The 18,262-nt window shown below is 39.5% G+C and overlaps 1 protein-coding gene and 1 long non-coding RNA gene across 3 annotated transcripts; one reads left to right on the forward strand and one right to left on the reverse strand.

Moving 5' to 3' along the window:
• The first annotated feature begins 405 nt into the window (after positions 1–405).
• On the forward strand, positions 406–1,637 carry LOC124481607. Its single transcript, XR_006957673.1, has 2 exons — positions 406–1,035; positions 1,154–1,637. It is a non-coding gene; the product is annotated as an uncharacterized LOC124481607 (long non-coding RNA).
• Positions 1,638–4,114: 2,477 nt separating this feature from the next.
• On the reverse strand, positions 4,115–17,950 carry kcnq1.1 (potassium voltage-gated channel, KQT-like subfamily, member 1.1). Of its 2 annotated transcripts, XM_047041704.1 has the most exons (18): positions 17,334–17,950; positions 14,508–14,598; positions 11,629–11,755; positions 11,428–11,506; positions 10,900–10,996; positions 10,359–10,499; positions 9,804–9,914; positions 9,486–9,581; positions 9,247–9,363; positions 8,554–8,692; positions 7,897–7,917; positions 7,468–7,524; positions 7,115–7,247; positions 6,266–6,341; positions 5,656–5,750; positions 5,464–5,510; positions 5,192–5,253; positions 4,115–4,909 (listed from the first exon to the last, which is right to left on the reverse strand). In XM_047041704.1, the coding sequence occupies exons 1-18, from the start codon at positions 17,705–17,707 to the stop codon at positions 4,649–4,651; spliced, it is 2,124 nt and encodes a 707-aa protein (XP_046897660.1). In that variant the 5' UTR covers positions 17,708–17,950; the 3' UTR covers positions 4,115–4,648. The 2 variants fall into 2 exon arrangements, with proteins under 2 accessions (XP_046897660.1, XP_046897661.1); XM_047041705.1 differs by lacking the exon at positions 7,897–7,917.
• Positions 17,951–18,262: the final 312 nt, after the last annotated feature.

Genomic DNA, 18,262 nt, shown 5'->3' on the forward strand with positions numbered 1-18,262 from the left:
ATATCATAGCAAAAGAATCAATGAATATGAGTGAACGTTACCAAACTGTCGGTTGGAAGGGGTAGAATTTTGTCCACATAAAGTTCCATGCACTCCTACTGTCTATCAGTGACCTATGCACTTTTGTAAAGCTCTCTCCTGGAAGTCGCTTTGGATAAAAGCGTCTGCTAAATGAATACATGTAAATGTAAATTTAGGCATAGGCCCACATGCAAACAACCATAATTGTGTTCTCAAATGTGTTACATTTATCTCATAAATCTTTTTAGTATGTGTAATAGCTTTAGCAAATTTAGTAGGCCTTTAGGTTTGGGGTCCCAGCACACACACACACGTACACACACACATACAATATTGGCGCCATTCCAAATAATCTAACCCCCACGAACCTGCACGAACCACGAAGCTGAAGGGGCGAGCCAAAAGACAGACAGCCAATAAGGACGACAGGCTATTGTTTGCATTCCCCTTAAATGTGACTTGGTTCGCCCATGATTGCACTTACTCGCATTTAATTACTCTGGTGGTGCTCTCAAGTAAGGATTGCATTTGAGATTTTCTGAGATTTAGTGTCAGTCATGGAAAGTGTTCAAAGAAAACATGTTTTGGAGAGCTCGGTGGTGCACGGGGTAATTCCAGTCCATCAATCTGGCGTTTGTCGGAATTTATTTGGACCAATCGATAATGACCAGTTGAGCCGCGAATTGAAAGCAAAATTGAAAGACATTCACGAACAGGACAAATGTAGGTGGAATTTCAATTTCGAGACTAATATGCCCCTGGTTGGAAGATATCAGTGGGAAGAACTGAACTCATCCTCTGGACTATATCAGGAGTTGACACATGTCGAAGAAAAGGATGTTGGAGGGAACGTCGATTATAGGGACACTTGTGTTATTGAAGAAACTGTAGGCCTACCTTTTTTAATTGAGGTAAACCAAGAGAATTGCTTTAATATCTCTAATACAGCGGAACATAGTCCTGTCACCCGACAGACAAAGAAACCCCACCCCAACAACAATACACAAATAACAGGTAGGCCTATGTGCATTTTACTCACTTTTCCACATATTCTGACAATGTTTGTTGTCACTTCTGATAAAAACGGCCACACGAGCGAATAATAACTTACAACCTGTTTCTCTTTTTTCAGATTTCTTTGTAAAGAGGAAAAGAACTTCGGAGACGAAGGGCACCATTTTTCTCTCGCATTTGCCACTGAGGAAACTCCACGCCAAAGAATACGATAGAGAAGGAAATAACGTCATCCGATTCAGATAAACTACGTCCAAATTAATACAACACATTGATTTGCACAATTTCCAATTAAGATTAGGCTACCCTATAACCCCAGGAGTCAGCAAAACGTAGCCATATGAGGCCTATCGGACTTAAATGCACTATTGTCACCGGGTTCAAAATGTTTGTGTACATCTTTTGTATCAACCCATTTTTTGTAGGTATTTATAATTTATTTCGTTGTATGTTTATTTTATTTATATATCATATTTAATTTCTTTTTGTAGCTGTAGGCCTACACCTTTTGTTTCTGTGTGTCTGAGACGGTAATTTATTTGTGTCCAATTGTATCACGTGAAAAAACGCATTAAAAACATCTTCTATACCTTTTCATATTATATCATTCTTATTTTTTTGTTTTAAGGTCAGTTAAATAATTTAGAAAACATGAAGGCCAAGATACCCTAACGGGTAAATGGTTAATTGGTCATGCTCCACGATCTATGCGTGCGCCACTGCGGCCGTCAAACCACTATATAGCCTATATTTAGTTGAACATGTCATAAATTACAAAAGCCAAAACTTCGTATGGCAGTTGAACTCATTGATACTTTTCGACTCCGTGAACCATGGGTTATGCGAAGGCATAATAATTTTACACACATGAATGCAGTTAAGATTACCATGCCTCTGAAATACGTTTACATTCGGCAGTTAAACGCAATGGATCATCACAGCTGTTGGTGTGCTTCAGAAAAACAAACAACTACACATAAATACATCCTCTTTCCACCAATTCACCAGGTGACAAACTGAAAATATCGCTTTCAAGTCCAGAAACAAATAGAAAGGTTTTTATTTACATAGCCTATTAGATAGCTGCATGAAAGAAATCATTACACGTGGTAAAATGTATATGAAATAGCTTATAGACAATGCTGTCAATTAGCCTGCTGAGACACAAATATAAAAAACACAGGGCATATTTTATTAATGAAGTAAGTATAATGTTTCCTTCAACAGCGTGAGGTTTACCATACTTTAACGCATGTATTTCCATGATTTATGAAAGTAAAGCAACACACGTGATCCAAACACAACTCCAAACAAAAGTGGCCATCTGGCATCAGCCATGCGACAGGCAACAATGGTGAAAAGGGAAGAGTGTGCCATCTATTTCACCTGCAAATTAGGCTTTGTGGCTAATTTAAGTCTCTTTCTCCTCCCCCTCCACCCCTTCCTCCCCATCATCCCCCCCCCCTCCCCTTCCTCCCCCTCCTCAACCCATTTCTGTTTATTCCTTGCACACTTTTCATAGTCAAATTAGCAACATGGTCCTGAGAAGTATATCTTTAAAATATATTCATACTATTGTCTGTATTCTTCAGACTGTATTATTTTGCCGACATTTTAAGAAAAGCAATGTGAGTATATATTCTTGTAATTCTTCTACCTAGTCTATTTTATCTCGATACAAAACCAGATGGTCAATATTGGGTACCTGGGTGGGGGTATCCATTTTACATGTATTAATCTGTTGTGAATCTGTCCCAGGGGTCCACTGTTACCACTCACCACTGCTGTTCCATGTCCCTTAATGATATTAGAGAGTGGGAAATTGACATACAGACAGCTGTTCAGTTTATCATGAAGTGGATTTAATTGAATGGGCTGTTGCATTGGTCCAGTCAATCTTAAAGCATGACAAATTTAGGATTCATCATCACCAACAGTTCCGTTAAGGGTTAAGCAATTTTAAAAAGGAGGTTGAGGGGATTAGCGTTGGGTTTAGGCAACATCTTATGTTAAAAGTTAAGGTTACATGACTAAAGTATGGACAGTGGGACTAACACTTTATTTTCACTCTTAACTAAGTGAACCTCAAAAGAGATACTTTTTATCTCTTGTATATATAGAACTCAATCCCACACGGCTCCTTTAACTTGCTTCCTGTACATGATTTCAAAATAAGATTCAAACTGTTCAATATTAGTCAGAGTTCTCTCCTCAAGATCACCTTTATAGCCCAAAAAGTCAGCCAAAATCTTTTTAAAGGGGATAATCTAAGCCTCAGGCCTCAGCTGCATCTCAATAGCACTTTCTCCCCTCACCCACCTCCAAATATCAACAAAGGGGCCACCACACTTATACACTTTTGGGGGAGGTAGGGGGGGGGGTGTATTGTTAATGGGGGTTATTGTTACCAACACAGAGGCAGGAGGCAAGGTCCAGATGGTCATTTGGTCTTTTATATGTGTGGCTACTACAACTAAAGGAATGTGAGGACCCCCCCCCCCCCCATCAGGCTAGCCAAGGATGAGGTCACCATCTGGTGCAGAGGTCACCTGTCCAGAGACCATGTATTGGCTACACCACCAACGCTGCTACCATCCCCAGAAACCAATTTGGTTTGACTAAGTCCAATTAACTATCCCAACCCCATGGTTAAAATGGAAGTTTCTCCTAAAGGCAATGGTGGTGACAGTCCAGAACACTGTTGGTTTGTTCTTTGACAGTTTCAGAGATGAGACATTGTAACTTTAAAATTTGGAATGTCTTGTGTGCATTCTAAGGTTTCACTGATGTGACAGAACTTTTTATAAGCAAGAAAGATGTGAAGTTTGCCACATTGATTTATTTCTAGGATCCTGCATATGTATTCAAGTCTGAACCAAACCTAAATTACTGTACATTTGTCATTGGTTTTGATTCCATTGACAATTTATCATACAATTGATATAGAATTCTTCTTAAATTATACATAACATTGTTACCATGTGCATATCTTTTACTAATGGAATCAACATTAGAAGCTGATTATTTAACACTAACCGATTACAAAATAATCAAATTGAATATTCAAATACAGCTACAGTACATGGTCGTTAGATTTACAATTTGACTCAATGACTCAATGCTTCAAAATCTCATGTTGTAACTAAATGTTTTTTAATATAAGGTAACACATTTTTATTGTGATATGACAAAAGGATCTGTTTTGGATTGGTATATAAGATTCACTACATGCACAACTCATGATAATAAAATACAATATTTTAAATGATAGACTACTATAAAACTTTTCACATTCTCAAGAAGGTCTCAGTATCCCCATTTAGATGGGAGCTGATCAAGGACATTTGTTTTCATTGTGTTGTAAGGATTATGTGGAAGGGGTGTAAAGAGGAAGCGGATGCTAAAAGAGGGGCGGCCCTATAGTCTGAATAATTACAAACATGGTCTTTTGCCTGTTAATGCCTGTAATGCAGTGACTAAAACTATATGACAAATAATAATGTTGAATGTAACTGGCCCCTCTAACATCAAAGTCTTAATCAGACATGTTAAGCAATTTCCAAGGCGGCATGGGAAGGGGTAAGGTAACAGAGGTTTATGGTATGAATACAGTTTAGCAACTCTCGTCCAAGCTGTGAGTGGAGTCGAGGGGCACGTTGAGGGTCGAGGCAGAGCAAGTGGAGAGCTGGTCGTAGCTCGGCAGGCTGTCCTGGCTGGGTAAGTTGGCTCCTTGTGCTCCCCCATCAACATCCTGGGACCTTCTTCTTCTACCCCCTCCCACTGGTCCTTCCCCTACCACCCCTAGATCCACCTGGCCAAACAGGCGGTTAAGGGACTCAGCTATGCGGTTGAGCGTCTTGTCCATGTGTGTGATCTGGTGAGGTACAGTAGGAGAACATCAAATGCAATTTCTAGTTTTTAAGCCAATAGAAATGCTGTGACTGCCTTATATTTTCTGTCTGTATGAATAAGTGTCCTGACATTATTAAACAGTACTGTATACATACTGACTGTACTGTATATCTTGCGAGCTAGCATTTATTTGCATGTATCTTCACAAAGAAATGGCCTCAAGAAGTTCAATTCAATTTAGGTTATAATAGCACTATTGTCAGACTCTGTTCAATGTGGGTTATTGTGTGAATTGTTGTAATACCTTGTCCTCCATCCTGTTCAGTCTGAAGCCGATTGTATTGGTGCCTTTATCTTTGGCTCGCTCTTTTTATGATAAAAAAAACAAAGACAAAAATAAATACTAAACAAATGTCCACTAATACAAGCACTTACAGTTATGCACTAATGTTTTAGAAAGTAAAAAAACATGACATTTTCCTGTGTTTAACTATTTTCCCTTTTGAGACCACAGACTTACAAGCCAGATAATCTATTGAATGACAGATTCTATTTCAAATTTGGACAGTCCTCTACCTGAACTGGTCTGGAACAGGCTCAGCTTCCCAAGAGACTGGTCCAATCTAAGAGAAAGTCAAATAATTCTAGGATTTGAATGATACATTTTGAAACATGTATGCTTATCCGTAGGCTGTACAGCCACCCAATCATCCATCCCTTTATCCATAAAGAAAACTCCCATAGTCACAATAGGACAGTGGAGGTCACCTTCTCTGCAGTTCCTTGATGCGCACCATGAGGTTGAGGTGTCCTTGGGAGTACTGTTCAATCACGTCTCGCACGTCATAAGGTTTACGTGCTTGCTAAAAGAAAATGCAGTAGCAAATAAATGCTCTTTGTGCTATTTCACAATCATAAATTTCAAGGGTAAGAGGTGTTACACATTCACACACACATTTATCCTTTATATGCACCTCATTGAACATACACAGATGTTAAATATTATATTCTTACTAATTGTATTCTGTATGAGAACACTAATGTTCACAATAATGACACATCTGCAGTATACGGTCTTACTGTGCAAACACTACACACACAAACACAGTACATATGGCCACACACATGCAATGCACAGGACATGATGTCCCTTTTTTCCTGCAACAAAAACATAGACATGCACATGCAAGGAGATTTGATTTTAGGGGAGGGTAACATCATCATGATGAAATCAGCATTAGTCTACAAAGTTTACTAATTGTATCTTTTGTTCATAGTGTTTGGCATTGACAAAGAGGGGAGACTGTTTAACCTCCACCACCCAATTTACAATATATTACAATATTGCAATTAACTTAACTTTAATGATTTCACTTACCTGGAATCTCTTCTTAGCGACAAAGTAGCGCATTCTCTGGATCACACGAATAGCCCTCCTATGAGTGTCCTTCAACCTGCATTAAAAAGTTACATTAGTTAAAACATGTTGCATAACACAACCAGTGTTTCTATTTGAACTTTTTTGTAAGCAATTTTAAACCAAGAATAGAGTCTGTTTAAATAGTTGTAATGGCATAGTGTGACAGAAACACCCTGAAAGAGGATGCACCCGAAAACAGAGCAATGGATGAGATTGTTACTGCATTTCCCACAAGCTTAAATTCTTCTATTCAATACTCAACAGAACAAAGTGTAACACACTTACAGGAATATATTTGAAATGTTTTTGTGAAAGAAGAAACGAAGTTCGGAGCTGTACAGACTGTGGTATAATAAATATTAGTGAGAATCTGTGGCCTGTCAGGCCTCATCACTCAGATGGAGTGAGCCAAAAGAGAGAGGCTGGACCTGGGGGAAGAGGTGAGGATGGGAGACTCGGGACTGGGTGAAATCCCCCCTACTAAAGAAAGGCAGCCATAAGGAACATGTGACAATATATATGTATATATATATAGACAGAGAGAGAGAGAGAGAATTAGTAAAACTAGAAGGATGACATGGAAGGAAATGTGAGCTTTTGGTTAAAGTCAGACTTTGGGAAGATATTAAGAGAGAGATTTCCAAAAAGAGAAACTCAGGGAAGAAAGTAATTGTGTGAGAGATAGTTTGGTCAATGCATGTTCTGTTCTGAAATTAAACTTGCATACTTCATAATAAAAAAACGAAACCTAACATGTAGTCGGATACTTGTCAAGTGGCATCCAGGCTGGGAGTATGGAAGACGTACTGTGATACATGTGTGACTGGGATTAGGTCACTCTCTCTCTCCCCCTCCAGCTCAAGGTCTTCTGCAAAGCTACTGTTCCTCTGTAGGGGAGGTGGAGACTGCACTTCCAGAAAACCAGGGCGGCTCTTTTTCACTGAAACACATTTACAGTATACAGTACGTAAGAGTGGATTTTATAATTTTGATTCTATACTCTTCCACTTACAGTTTACCAGGATAATTGTGACAATGGGTTTACTGGATATACTGTATATTGTTTATAAACTAAGAAGAAAACAACAATTATTTATTTGTTTACTATCCTTTTGGGGATTGTAAACGCGACTCACCGACTGACTTGTAAGGCGAGTTACCTGGTAATGGTGAGCTGAACTGAATCGAGGACAGGGAGGGCCAGGACTGCTGGTGATCTGGGAGACACAGTAGAATGAGGCTTACAAATACTGAATCATGATGCAATTTTTCTTACATGGTAGGTTATGAGGCACAGATATACAAAGCATGCTGAATGACTGGTGACACCATGACTAATAAGAGTATTACAAGATTCCCGTAATTTTAATGGTGAATGACTCTTGCTGAAAACTATGTTCAGTGGAACCCAAATACTGTACGTCTAAAGTAAGTAAAGTCTATGGTCAAGTGTCACCTTGGCTAGTGAGATGGTAACAGTGACAGTGATTGAACAAGAGAGACAGTGGCAGGCATAGATTGGATGAGGGGGACAGTGCGAGTGATTGGATTAGAAGACGTGCAGGAAGTGGACACTAACAGCAGCTCACCACATCCTCCCAGATTATGGGCTCCAGCCAATCACAGGACAGACACAATACACAGTGGACGAGATAAAAAAATCAATTCAAAAGTATTTAATCATAGCAGATCATAAAGAAAAGGAATTATGCAAACATTGAACACATCGAAGATGTTTGCAAAGTTGTGTACCTACTGGATTCTGGTATTTCAAAAGTCTTACTGGTGTGTTAAGGAGTCAGTGGTGGTCTGCAAACGAGTAATATTAACTATCTAGTAGTCTCCTGTCAAATTGTTTTAATCAAGTCTCCCACCCACATGAATCACACATGAGTACTGCTATTGTATAATATTAGATCATGGGGGAGATTTGATGGCAACAAGATGAAGGTGTTCAATATTTCCAGAAATATATTTCCAGAAATATTCTGGAAAAACCTAAATCTAGAGTAAGATGTTTTTGGTCTCATGACATCCTGAATAGAATATTGATAATGTGTGCTCATAAGTATGTGCTTATCAACCACCAATTAAATCATCTTACATATGCACATATAGGCCTGGTATTGGGATCAAAGGTAATGGCAGTTTGCAATTGCATTACTACTCTGTCTGTGCACACACTGCTTAGACGTCACAAACACACACACACCGACACACACTCTGCACACTGAACATCACTCTACCCGTGCACACAGTGCTGTAGACATCAGAGCTCAGGTCCTTGTGGCTGTCGAACACAGAGTCAAATGTGATTCTAGGGATCGTGGGTGAACCAGGGCCGTAGTCCTTCTCACTGCTCCTCAGCTTCCTCCTCATTTTCCCCTGGTCATAGTACAGGAGCACTCAAATCAAAGGATTACACCCATTTTGGTCCAAGCTGAATTTGATACATGGCTCATAAATGTATGAATCCCAAAAATTACTGGCTGTAACATTGTAACACTAGAAGAGGGTAAAATATCTGTAACTATGATGTATTTAGAGAGTCAGATGGCTGAGCGGTGAGGGAGTCGGGCTAGTAATCAGAAGGTTACTGGATCGATTCCCCGCCGGGTCAAATGATGTTGTGTCCTTGGGCAAGGCACTTCACCCTACTTGCCTCGGGGAGAATGTCCCTGTACTTACTGTAAGTCGCTCTGGATAAGAGTGTCTGCTAAATGACTAAATGTAAATTTATGTTGTTTATCCTTACATCAGTAAACACTATCTGTCAGGAGGTATCATGAAACTGTATACTATGTGATAAGTATATGACTTCCAAAGCAAAATATTAATACAAATTAATATGTATTTTAGAACATGTTTTTCTCTGATCTGACCGTTTATGTTCCAAAAAGGAACTCAGTAGTAAGTACATAAAATGTGTAAGTACTGACGGTTTTCTTGGGCTTGGGGCTGGACACTGAGGAGCTTTGAAGTGTGAATCTCCTCTTCACAAACATCTTAAAAGTGGCTGAGTCAGGGTTCTCTACAGCGAAGCATCTCCAGCATGACTGGGACCAGCAGAGTCAATGTTGTGGAATGGTCAGAGAGTGTTTGGGTTAAGGTGAGGGTTCAACAAAAATGCCTTTTTGTTTTATTGGGTGATGGGGTTCTTCTATGGTGTAAGCGTTACCTGAATAAGACAGGCAGCAGCAGGGATCTGTCTATTGAAGTGCTTCTGTCTTTGTTTTTGCTGCACCTTCAGGGCAAAGCCAGAACCTAGTATCCCCTGTAAAACACAAATGTTTTTTTGATATGCAAATACATATACACATTTTAATGAATATGTAAATTATAGTATTGGTTCTCAAACTAAGTATCATCTTTGATTGAACAAACCCTCAAAGCACCACCTACAAGTTGCCATTTCACAAAAGCACAGAAAATCATAATTACCAAAGACCACTAGTTTGACTGTTTAAAGAATTCCACTAAAAATGATAGTACATACAGCAGGTAAGGCAAAAAAGGATATGGCAAACACAGAGAAGCAGGATGCTATGGTCTTGCCAATCCAGGTTTGAGGCACTTTGTCTCCATAGCCTATTGTGGTGACCGTCACCTAGATGGACAGCACACAATACAGTACGTAAGGTACATCTTAAAACACACATAGTTTACACATAAACCCATGGCAGAGACATAAAACCATTGGCATTGTAGTAGTGATCATTGAAAACACAGCAACAAGACTCAGAAACTAGCTGAATTGATTTCACAAGAACTGGTACAACAGTCTGGTACTGGACTCCACTCCAGTCTGGAATCGAATAGCTAACTATTAGTCTGGCTTTCAGCAACATTAGCTTACTAGCTGCCCACATGACTGACGGGTTGTATAGCCAGCTAACTGGAATTGTGGCTAACTGACAAGGTTATTCAGCTTATTGTTATTAATTAGAAAAAAGGAAATGCACAAGAGAAAGCACATTCTGTCTTTACCACGGGCACAGCACAAGTACATTTAAACACAAACACATGCATGCACACACGTAGAGCTACTTACCACCCCCCACCATAGAGCATCAGCGTAGCTCCCAAACTCTGTGACACCATTGCTGTCAACAGCATCCTTTTCTGCCAGGTATACAAAGTAAGAAGAGAAGATCAGGCCCAAGAAGCCTATATACAAGGTGGTGATCAGCTCCTGAAAATACACACACACACCCAGACAAAAATGACAAAACAACAATTGTTCACATTTCTCAACAAACTATAGAGCAACAGGTTCTGTTTGGGAATGACCAGATTGACCATGCGATTATAATTCTGTTTATTTTATGTTTTTAAAAGGTTTAAGATAGATGAGCACTGGACATACTGTGATCATAACTCTTTTTTGATGCCTTACATATGTATAATGATAAGAAAAACCTTAAGAATGTTTGATTAGAATGGTGTGACGTAGGTTAAACTGTGTAAACTGTTGTTAATAGTGAGAAAGAACAGTAATTGAGGATATAGGAACTCAGAAACACATCCTGCCATGGCCGAAAGGCAAGGCCCTTCAGGTGAATGCTGTTGTACAGTGGGAGTGGGTGTTCTACCTGACGATGAATGAAGACCACTGAGCCCAGCAAACGCCACGTTCCCCCCTGGCGGTCCACGTGGAGCATCCGTAAGATCTGCAGGAACCGGATGCCCCTGGACAAACACACTCCCTCAGTATGACACATGCACAACCACACATTTCTACTCATGTAGTAACAGTATGAAGTCATGTGCATACTGTCAATTTACCAAGCTTGTATCATCCTAGGAATCCCTCAATATACCCTAGGCATACAGGATATCCCTGTGGACATACTGTGTATGCCTGTTCAACGTGTAGACTACACCATTAAACACAGAGACAATGCTAAACTGTGGACAGGCATATTAATGTACACACACAGACACACACACACACACACACATACACACATCCACACACTAAGAATAGCTATTGATTATCTATCAGTCAACTAAATTGTTACTTCTTTTCAGGGATAAGTAACAGACATGTTCTGGAGAAGCAGACACGCTCTGGATAACAGTGTCTGCTAAATGACTAAATGTAAATGTAAGAGCCTCACCTAACTGCAGATGTTGCAAAAACCTGACCCTTGGAACCCACTGCCAGCACAATTATAGAGGCAGCAACTACAATGAGGTCTATATAGAGACAAAGAGTGGGGCAGTTGTGAGAACAGCAACAAAAAAGAGTACTTATCAAAACATTTGTGAAATACAAGTAATGCTTCTATAAATGTGTGTGTGCAGGTGTGTGTGCTCACCAATGATGGAAATAGGTTTCCTGGCAAAGCGCAGCCTGCCCAAGATCCCCACATATTTACTGCGGCATCCTGCTGACCAGAGGCGTATTACATACTCTGTACCAAAAAACACTACCAGCACAATCTCCTGTGACAGGGAAAAGGGATAGAAAAGGGCAAGAAAGAGAGAGGATTCGAGTATGTGTGTTGGAGAGAAAGGGGGACACAGAGAGCATGTGTGTGAGTAAGAGGAAGAGTGAAAGAGAGAGAGAGATGAGATTTAAATCACAGGCTATCAAACAGGGTATAAGAAGAGTACCGAACTCCTAAAAATAAATGAAAGTAAAGCCAGAAAGTCTGTTAGTACGGTATTTAATAAAATCTTCTAGGTTAAAATTGTACACAAAACGGTCCCCATAACAATAAAATACATTTTTAGGATCCTTAACTTTTTCTAAACTCATTGTAAATTGCTCAATAAATCGTAATTCATTAGAAACTAATGAAATTACAAACCAACTCACTGACCCATTTTGATGCATGATGGATTTCTACAGAACATATGCATTACTTTATATATAATAAGACATACAAATATATGTAATATCAAAAGCACAAAGTTGTGTTATAAATTTCAGTACCACATGATTTCCTTGTCTACCGTAATCTATTATTTCCCTTGAGCCCAATGAAGTGAAAGTACATTTCATGTACTTTCATTACACTCATGACTCTGATGCATGTACTGACTAATGAATGGCAGTAAGCTAGAGAACAAGTGCTCTAAAATTTGTTACTTATCCCTGAAAAGAAGTGACAATTTAGTTGACTGATAGATAATCAATAGCTATTTCAACAAGCTTTTAACGGTGACAGATTGATGAGATCTAATTAGCAGTGGTGCTTGTTAGGAGTGGCAATGTGTAGTGTCAGATCAATGATTCATGCAGCAGAAGGTTAATTCCAGTTCCTCAGAGTTAAGTCTGTTTATGGACTACATTTTAATCACCAAATGTAATCTCTGACAACCAAAACAAATGAAATAAATGACAAAGGGGAGGAAAAACATCTACTGCATAGAATATGCTAAACAACACACACAGGGGGATATCAAAAATAGTAGTTGAGTCAGTTAGAAGTAAAACTAATCATAACCCAAAAGGAGCAACACGTGTAAGGAACTGTACGTCCCAGCACCAAATGTGACAGCAAAACATCCTATCAAAGGCAAGTACAGGGTCCTCCTTGTCAGCCTAGAGTAGAAGAGAGCAGACTTCAATGATTAACCTTGCGTGCATTGTGATGCAAGCTAGACAAAGAGGTCCTCCTGTGGGGGAAGGTAGGTGGAGAGGATAGGAGGCTTAGAGGAAAAGATCAAAGTTTACAAAGAGGGCCTATTCAAATAAAACGTGCAGTTCTAAACAAAAACAAAACAGATTCCTCTTCTGTGTGGGGAAAATCTGGATAGAATCCTTTTTTTTTTAAAGAATTTTCAAGGGGAAAAACTGCAACTTTTAAAAAGAAACCCCCAAAAACCTCACTCACAGACACACTTATTTGCTCTGTGCTGTTCCTCTTGTTGAGACACAAAGGGGAACACCTGTCAGGGCACCACTTAATCCCGAACTTTTGGCATACAGAGAGGCCCTGATAGGCAGGGCCCCTGCAAATCCAATCCTTCTAGGCGCAGATTAATATGTGATTCCAAGAATCAACGAAAAAAGGCCTGCATGGTTTAATCCCATTATTCACTGGCCGAGTCACCCTTTGACCTCACATGTGCCCTTGTGCTACCACACTCCAGACCCACCCTCCAGCCAGCCTTAATCTTTCTTTCTACTTTTTTACTTCTACCTTTAAGGATAGAGTCCCTATATTCTCTTCTTTATCCCTGCTCCTTTGACTGCAAAAAAAGGCTGATCTGTGACCAAAGCATTGACATGGAGGATTTGCTTAACTCAACAGCTGGTGCCTGTGGGGTTAAATAGAGAATTTGGGGTTGGACATGTCAGTATTTATATATGGATTGAGGATGGGATATGCAGATAAAACGTAGAGGAGTTTGTGGTGTTCGTGTTAATTACATTACTACTAGCTAGGGTTGATTTTTATCTGAGCCTAAAATAATCTTCTTGCTCTTCTAAAACAAATGTGATACAATACGCATAAAGTGTGAATAAATTAGAAAAAAAATAGACACCAAAAAATTACGTGTACATGAAACACACACAAACTGCAGACCGTTACTTATTCATAAAAAATAACGCTTTACTCACAGCACTGAAAGTGCCATCAGACAAAGTGAGGGCTAAGTTCAACTGTACAAAGTCATGATTCTAGAGTTGTTTTTGGTTATGAATGGAATTAAATGGCTTAATATGGTTGTTGGTTTCCAACATATACTGTATATTAGTGACATAATTTGAGTTACGCATGACCATCCAAAAGTGCAGAGTGTAAAATGGTGAACTATCTCCCCCTGCTGGAGAATTTGTCCATAAAAAAAGCTCAGACACAATCAATAGTGGAAAATGCTCGAGGTTTGCTACCCGGTAACTGACCTTCTACCTATCTCAAAGGTACGTGTCATTGTGTGTCTTTTGGAGCTCTGCAATGTATTTGGTTTCCCTCTTAACTCAGTAAATATAATCTTTTTATGTTATGGGAGGGTATGCCTTCTATCATAATGATGTACAGTATGTATTGTAGGAGCAAACATTTTTTTACTTCAACGCCATCTTGTGGCATGCTCAAAGGACAACTGTTGTATCAACTTCAAGTTTTGACTTCCGTTGATAAAATATTTAGAGAATGTATATTAGCCCATGTTGGTAGAGACCAGGCATAAAGCATATGCTTTTCACAAGGATCAAACAATCCTCCATCTTAAATATACTCACCACAAAGAAGAGAGTTTCGTGGGCCAAGGCCTGGTACTGGTCTATGGTGGATAGAACACTTAGTATAAGACAGGCCAGGACTATGAGGAACCTGCAGAATGAGAAAACACCAACATCTACATTTTATTTCAATCTACAATTACTATAGTCACTGACAGAGACTATTATAGTCAGAACAGATGGGGAGAACTGATATAAATGTTCCACTAAAGATTATTTAAACTTTCAGTGATAATCAGTTGGGACATCAAAACAACTATTTATATTCAAAGATCATGCTTGACCACTGTTTGTGAACTGTATTTAAAATAGTTGCACAGTTTTGAATATGGATATACAGTGAACACACACAATTGCACATACCCAGTTCAAGAATGGGTCCACAAACTATACATACAGGACCCACACGCTAGCAAAAGTAACCAGCTGGTTTGACCGACCTCCACGCATAATCAAGAGTGTGTGTGTGTTGGGGGGGGGGGGGGTTGACATTGACAAAGAACAAATGTGTCAGTATCTTCATTCCCTTACAAGGTCAAAGGCAACATTTCCGACTGCACCAACAATAAGAGCGCTGTAGTCCCTCGAACAGCTTAAGATAAAGTCATTTTCTTTTACAGAGATAAGGTTGCACTCTACTGCAATGCTAACCAGACACAGCCTACCTATGACATAAACATTTATATCCGTCCTCCGCTTTACAGTTTGTCTGACTTACTTACTGTATGGAAACCCTTTCCGCTGGTTATTCACCAGATTAGTCAAAAGGCTACATACTGCGTTGAAGCACACAGGATGGAACCTTAAACGTTTTTTCTGTATTTTAGGGCCCAAGTGAGTTTAATATTCTTATATGTTTAATGTATGCACCTCCCTGCCAAAGTAAATTCCTTGTTAGTGCAAACACTCATGGCAAATAAAATCCCTTCTGATTCTGATTCTGATTCTATTGCAAACTGGTGCTTGGTGATAGGGCCCTTAACATATATAAAAAAGCAACAACTGTAGTATCTAATGCACACTGAAAAATGCTATATTAGATATGAAAACAACTGACAGCATAACTGCAAATCTGTTTACCATAGCAGTTACAGACCATTTTGTTTTTGTCATTATTTAGTATGGGAAACAACTGCTTTCCCTTGTGGGGCATATCCATATTATAGCTAGCTTTACAGGTAACTATGTGGTTGGCACACAATATGAGGGGGAAAAAGCTTTAGTTTTTAGTTACTTCATTGATTCTAATACATAGTGCCTATAGTAATAGTCATAATCTTTGTAGCTATTAATAGCATGTCATATATAAAAGTGCAGTATATCTGAAATAAAATAAAGAAAAGGGATGTCACTCTTCATGTAAGTTTTATACTAAATGTGAAGAACTTGTGCGTGGTGCCAATTTGTAGAGAGGGGCATTGAGAGGGCACATTTTCAGGATTTCCACTGTGGTCATACGCACGCACACACACACACTCACACACTGATAAGGGCCTTTGGTCTCTGAAGCTAACTCTAGGTCAATGATAAGGCTTGGCTCAGACTTGGTTCCCCACGCTGGTCTCTCTCCTGCACACACTAACACAAGGAATGCAACAACTCACTGGGCAGAAAATACATTACTAACCACATCTGACAACTTAGTATGGATGTTGGTAAGAGCTGGGACAAATTGCATACAAAAGATCACATCTTATTTTTAATATAAAGCTTAACTGATATCAAACACATTGCCTCCATATAACATATACTGTAATGTATGCATGTTTGCAATGCATGTTATTCTAAACCAGACTATGTAAGGTAACATGCCTTCACAGTGGTCACAATGATCACAAGCATTTGAACTCCAGACCCAACCCCAGGATCTTCTCCCACCCTCCCATGGCAATCCGGGGTCATAGGGTGGCAGAGCCAGACAAGGACTAGGCCTACTCCTCTGAAAGCAGCCTGTTAGCCAACTTTAGCTGGCCACTATCAGTTCCAGTGATAGCACACAGTACTACACATGGAAGAGGGTGGGATGAGAGAGGTCCTCATTCTGCACATTCCTGAATCACAGACAAGAAGGCCCTATCCTTTCACACTTGTACAGTTGATTTTGAGTAACAGTGATCATATACCAATATATGAAGATCAGTTTGGAGGCTAAAGTTTTATTAATAACCTCTATCAACAATCTAATAACCAATTTATCAACAATATCTTGTTCTTGATCTTGAGCTCTGCACTCCACAATAACTAGTTGGACAAGCCCTTTAAATCCTTGATTTTGACGATCTAATATCCTGTCAGGAACCAATAATTTGCCAGCGCAAAGCAAAACCTACTGTAAACTGTGGAAAAAGGTGGGCTGCACATCCATTTGATACAATATTTTGTCCAAGGTAAAGCAAACAAGCAACTGATACATAAATAAATTAAATCAGCTTTCTTTGTTACCCTATAGTCATAAAACTCCTTGAAACTACTGATTTGAGAACAAATAGAGTTTATGCTAAAACATTTGCATGTATTAAGCTTTGAATATAACTTCCTCCATATCAGTCTCGAACCATGATATGCACTACAAACAAATGGTATTCACCATTTTACTCCAAAGGTAATCGAAAACAGATTAATAAAAGTTTCCATATACACCTTTCATTGCTGTGGGGAATTGCTAAATACCACCTACAGTTTAAGAGATGGCTTAAATTACAAATATACTAGCCTATTTGGCCTTGGGTGGTGAGAAACAGATTCATGCTCATGCTCATCAAATTAAGCAATTAACAATTAACAGAAAAATAACACTAGTAGACTAAGGCTATCGAAAACACTCACACTGTAAAGTGATATACAAAGCATTTCCACCCCGACGGTCGTTCCAGAAAGTTGTATACACGTCCTTGAAGGTAAGTGCGGGTGATGACGGGACGGGTTGCGCTATACACAGACATCCGGTGGGTGAGATTCAACTCAGGAAAGTGAGATTGTTGAGGGTGAGAGTCCGTTGTGTGGACGGTGATGCCCTCCGTTTGTGTATTATCCTCGGACATTTGGTCTCTTGCTAAAAGATTTCTATTGCAAATGACCCGCCCAGGCTCAAAACAGATGCCGGTCGCAGCGTCCGTCATCTCTAACTCCGACTGTTTCTTTCCATGTAGTGCCGCGGAAGACCCCCGTGCGTTCCATTTGGTTTGTATCTTAGATTGCATTCCGTTGTCTTATCACTGTTTTCACTGTTTCCAATCAATGTAGGAGGCACGCAAGCGTATTCCAAACTGCTGCACTTGATGCAGACGTGAAGAATATGAGCTAAATCCCATTTACACTGTTCCTCTACTGAATGCCCTTAGTACAGATTCGGAAAGTAGTAGCATACTGTCAGAAATGAAATATTTTTAAAACGCTACAAAGTGAAAATCAGAATGGAGCAAGTATCTTCACCTGTTGCAGAACTTGTCTATTTAACTAGAACTTTAGAGGACAGGATAGAAACAGCTTGTTTGGGTATGTCAACCCCCCTTTTTTCTCTCTCTCTCTCTCTCTCTCTCTCTCTCTCTCTCTCTCTCTCTCTCTCTCTCTCTCTCTCTCCCTCCCTCTCTTTCTCTCACACATATCACACACATGTGCACAACATAGGCAGCAGCACAAACGCTGACCTTTTGTCCATTACGTAAAAGACATAGGCCTAGTCTAAAAACATTTACATTCGGAATCCTTTGAATCTCATACACGATTTGTGGCCAAATAAACATGGGGGAGGGGGA

Source organism: Hypomesus transpacificus, chromosome 19 (genome assembly GCF_021917145.1).
Source record: "Hypomesus transpacificus isolate Combined female chromosome 19, fHypTra1, whole genome shotgun sequence".
NCBI lineage: Eukaryota > Metazoa > Chordata > Actinopteri > Osmeriformes > Osmeridae > Hypomesus > Hypomesus transpacificus.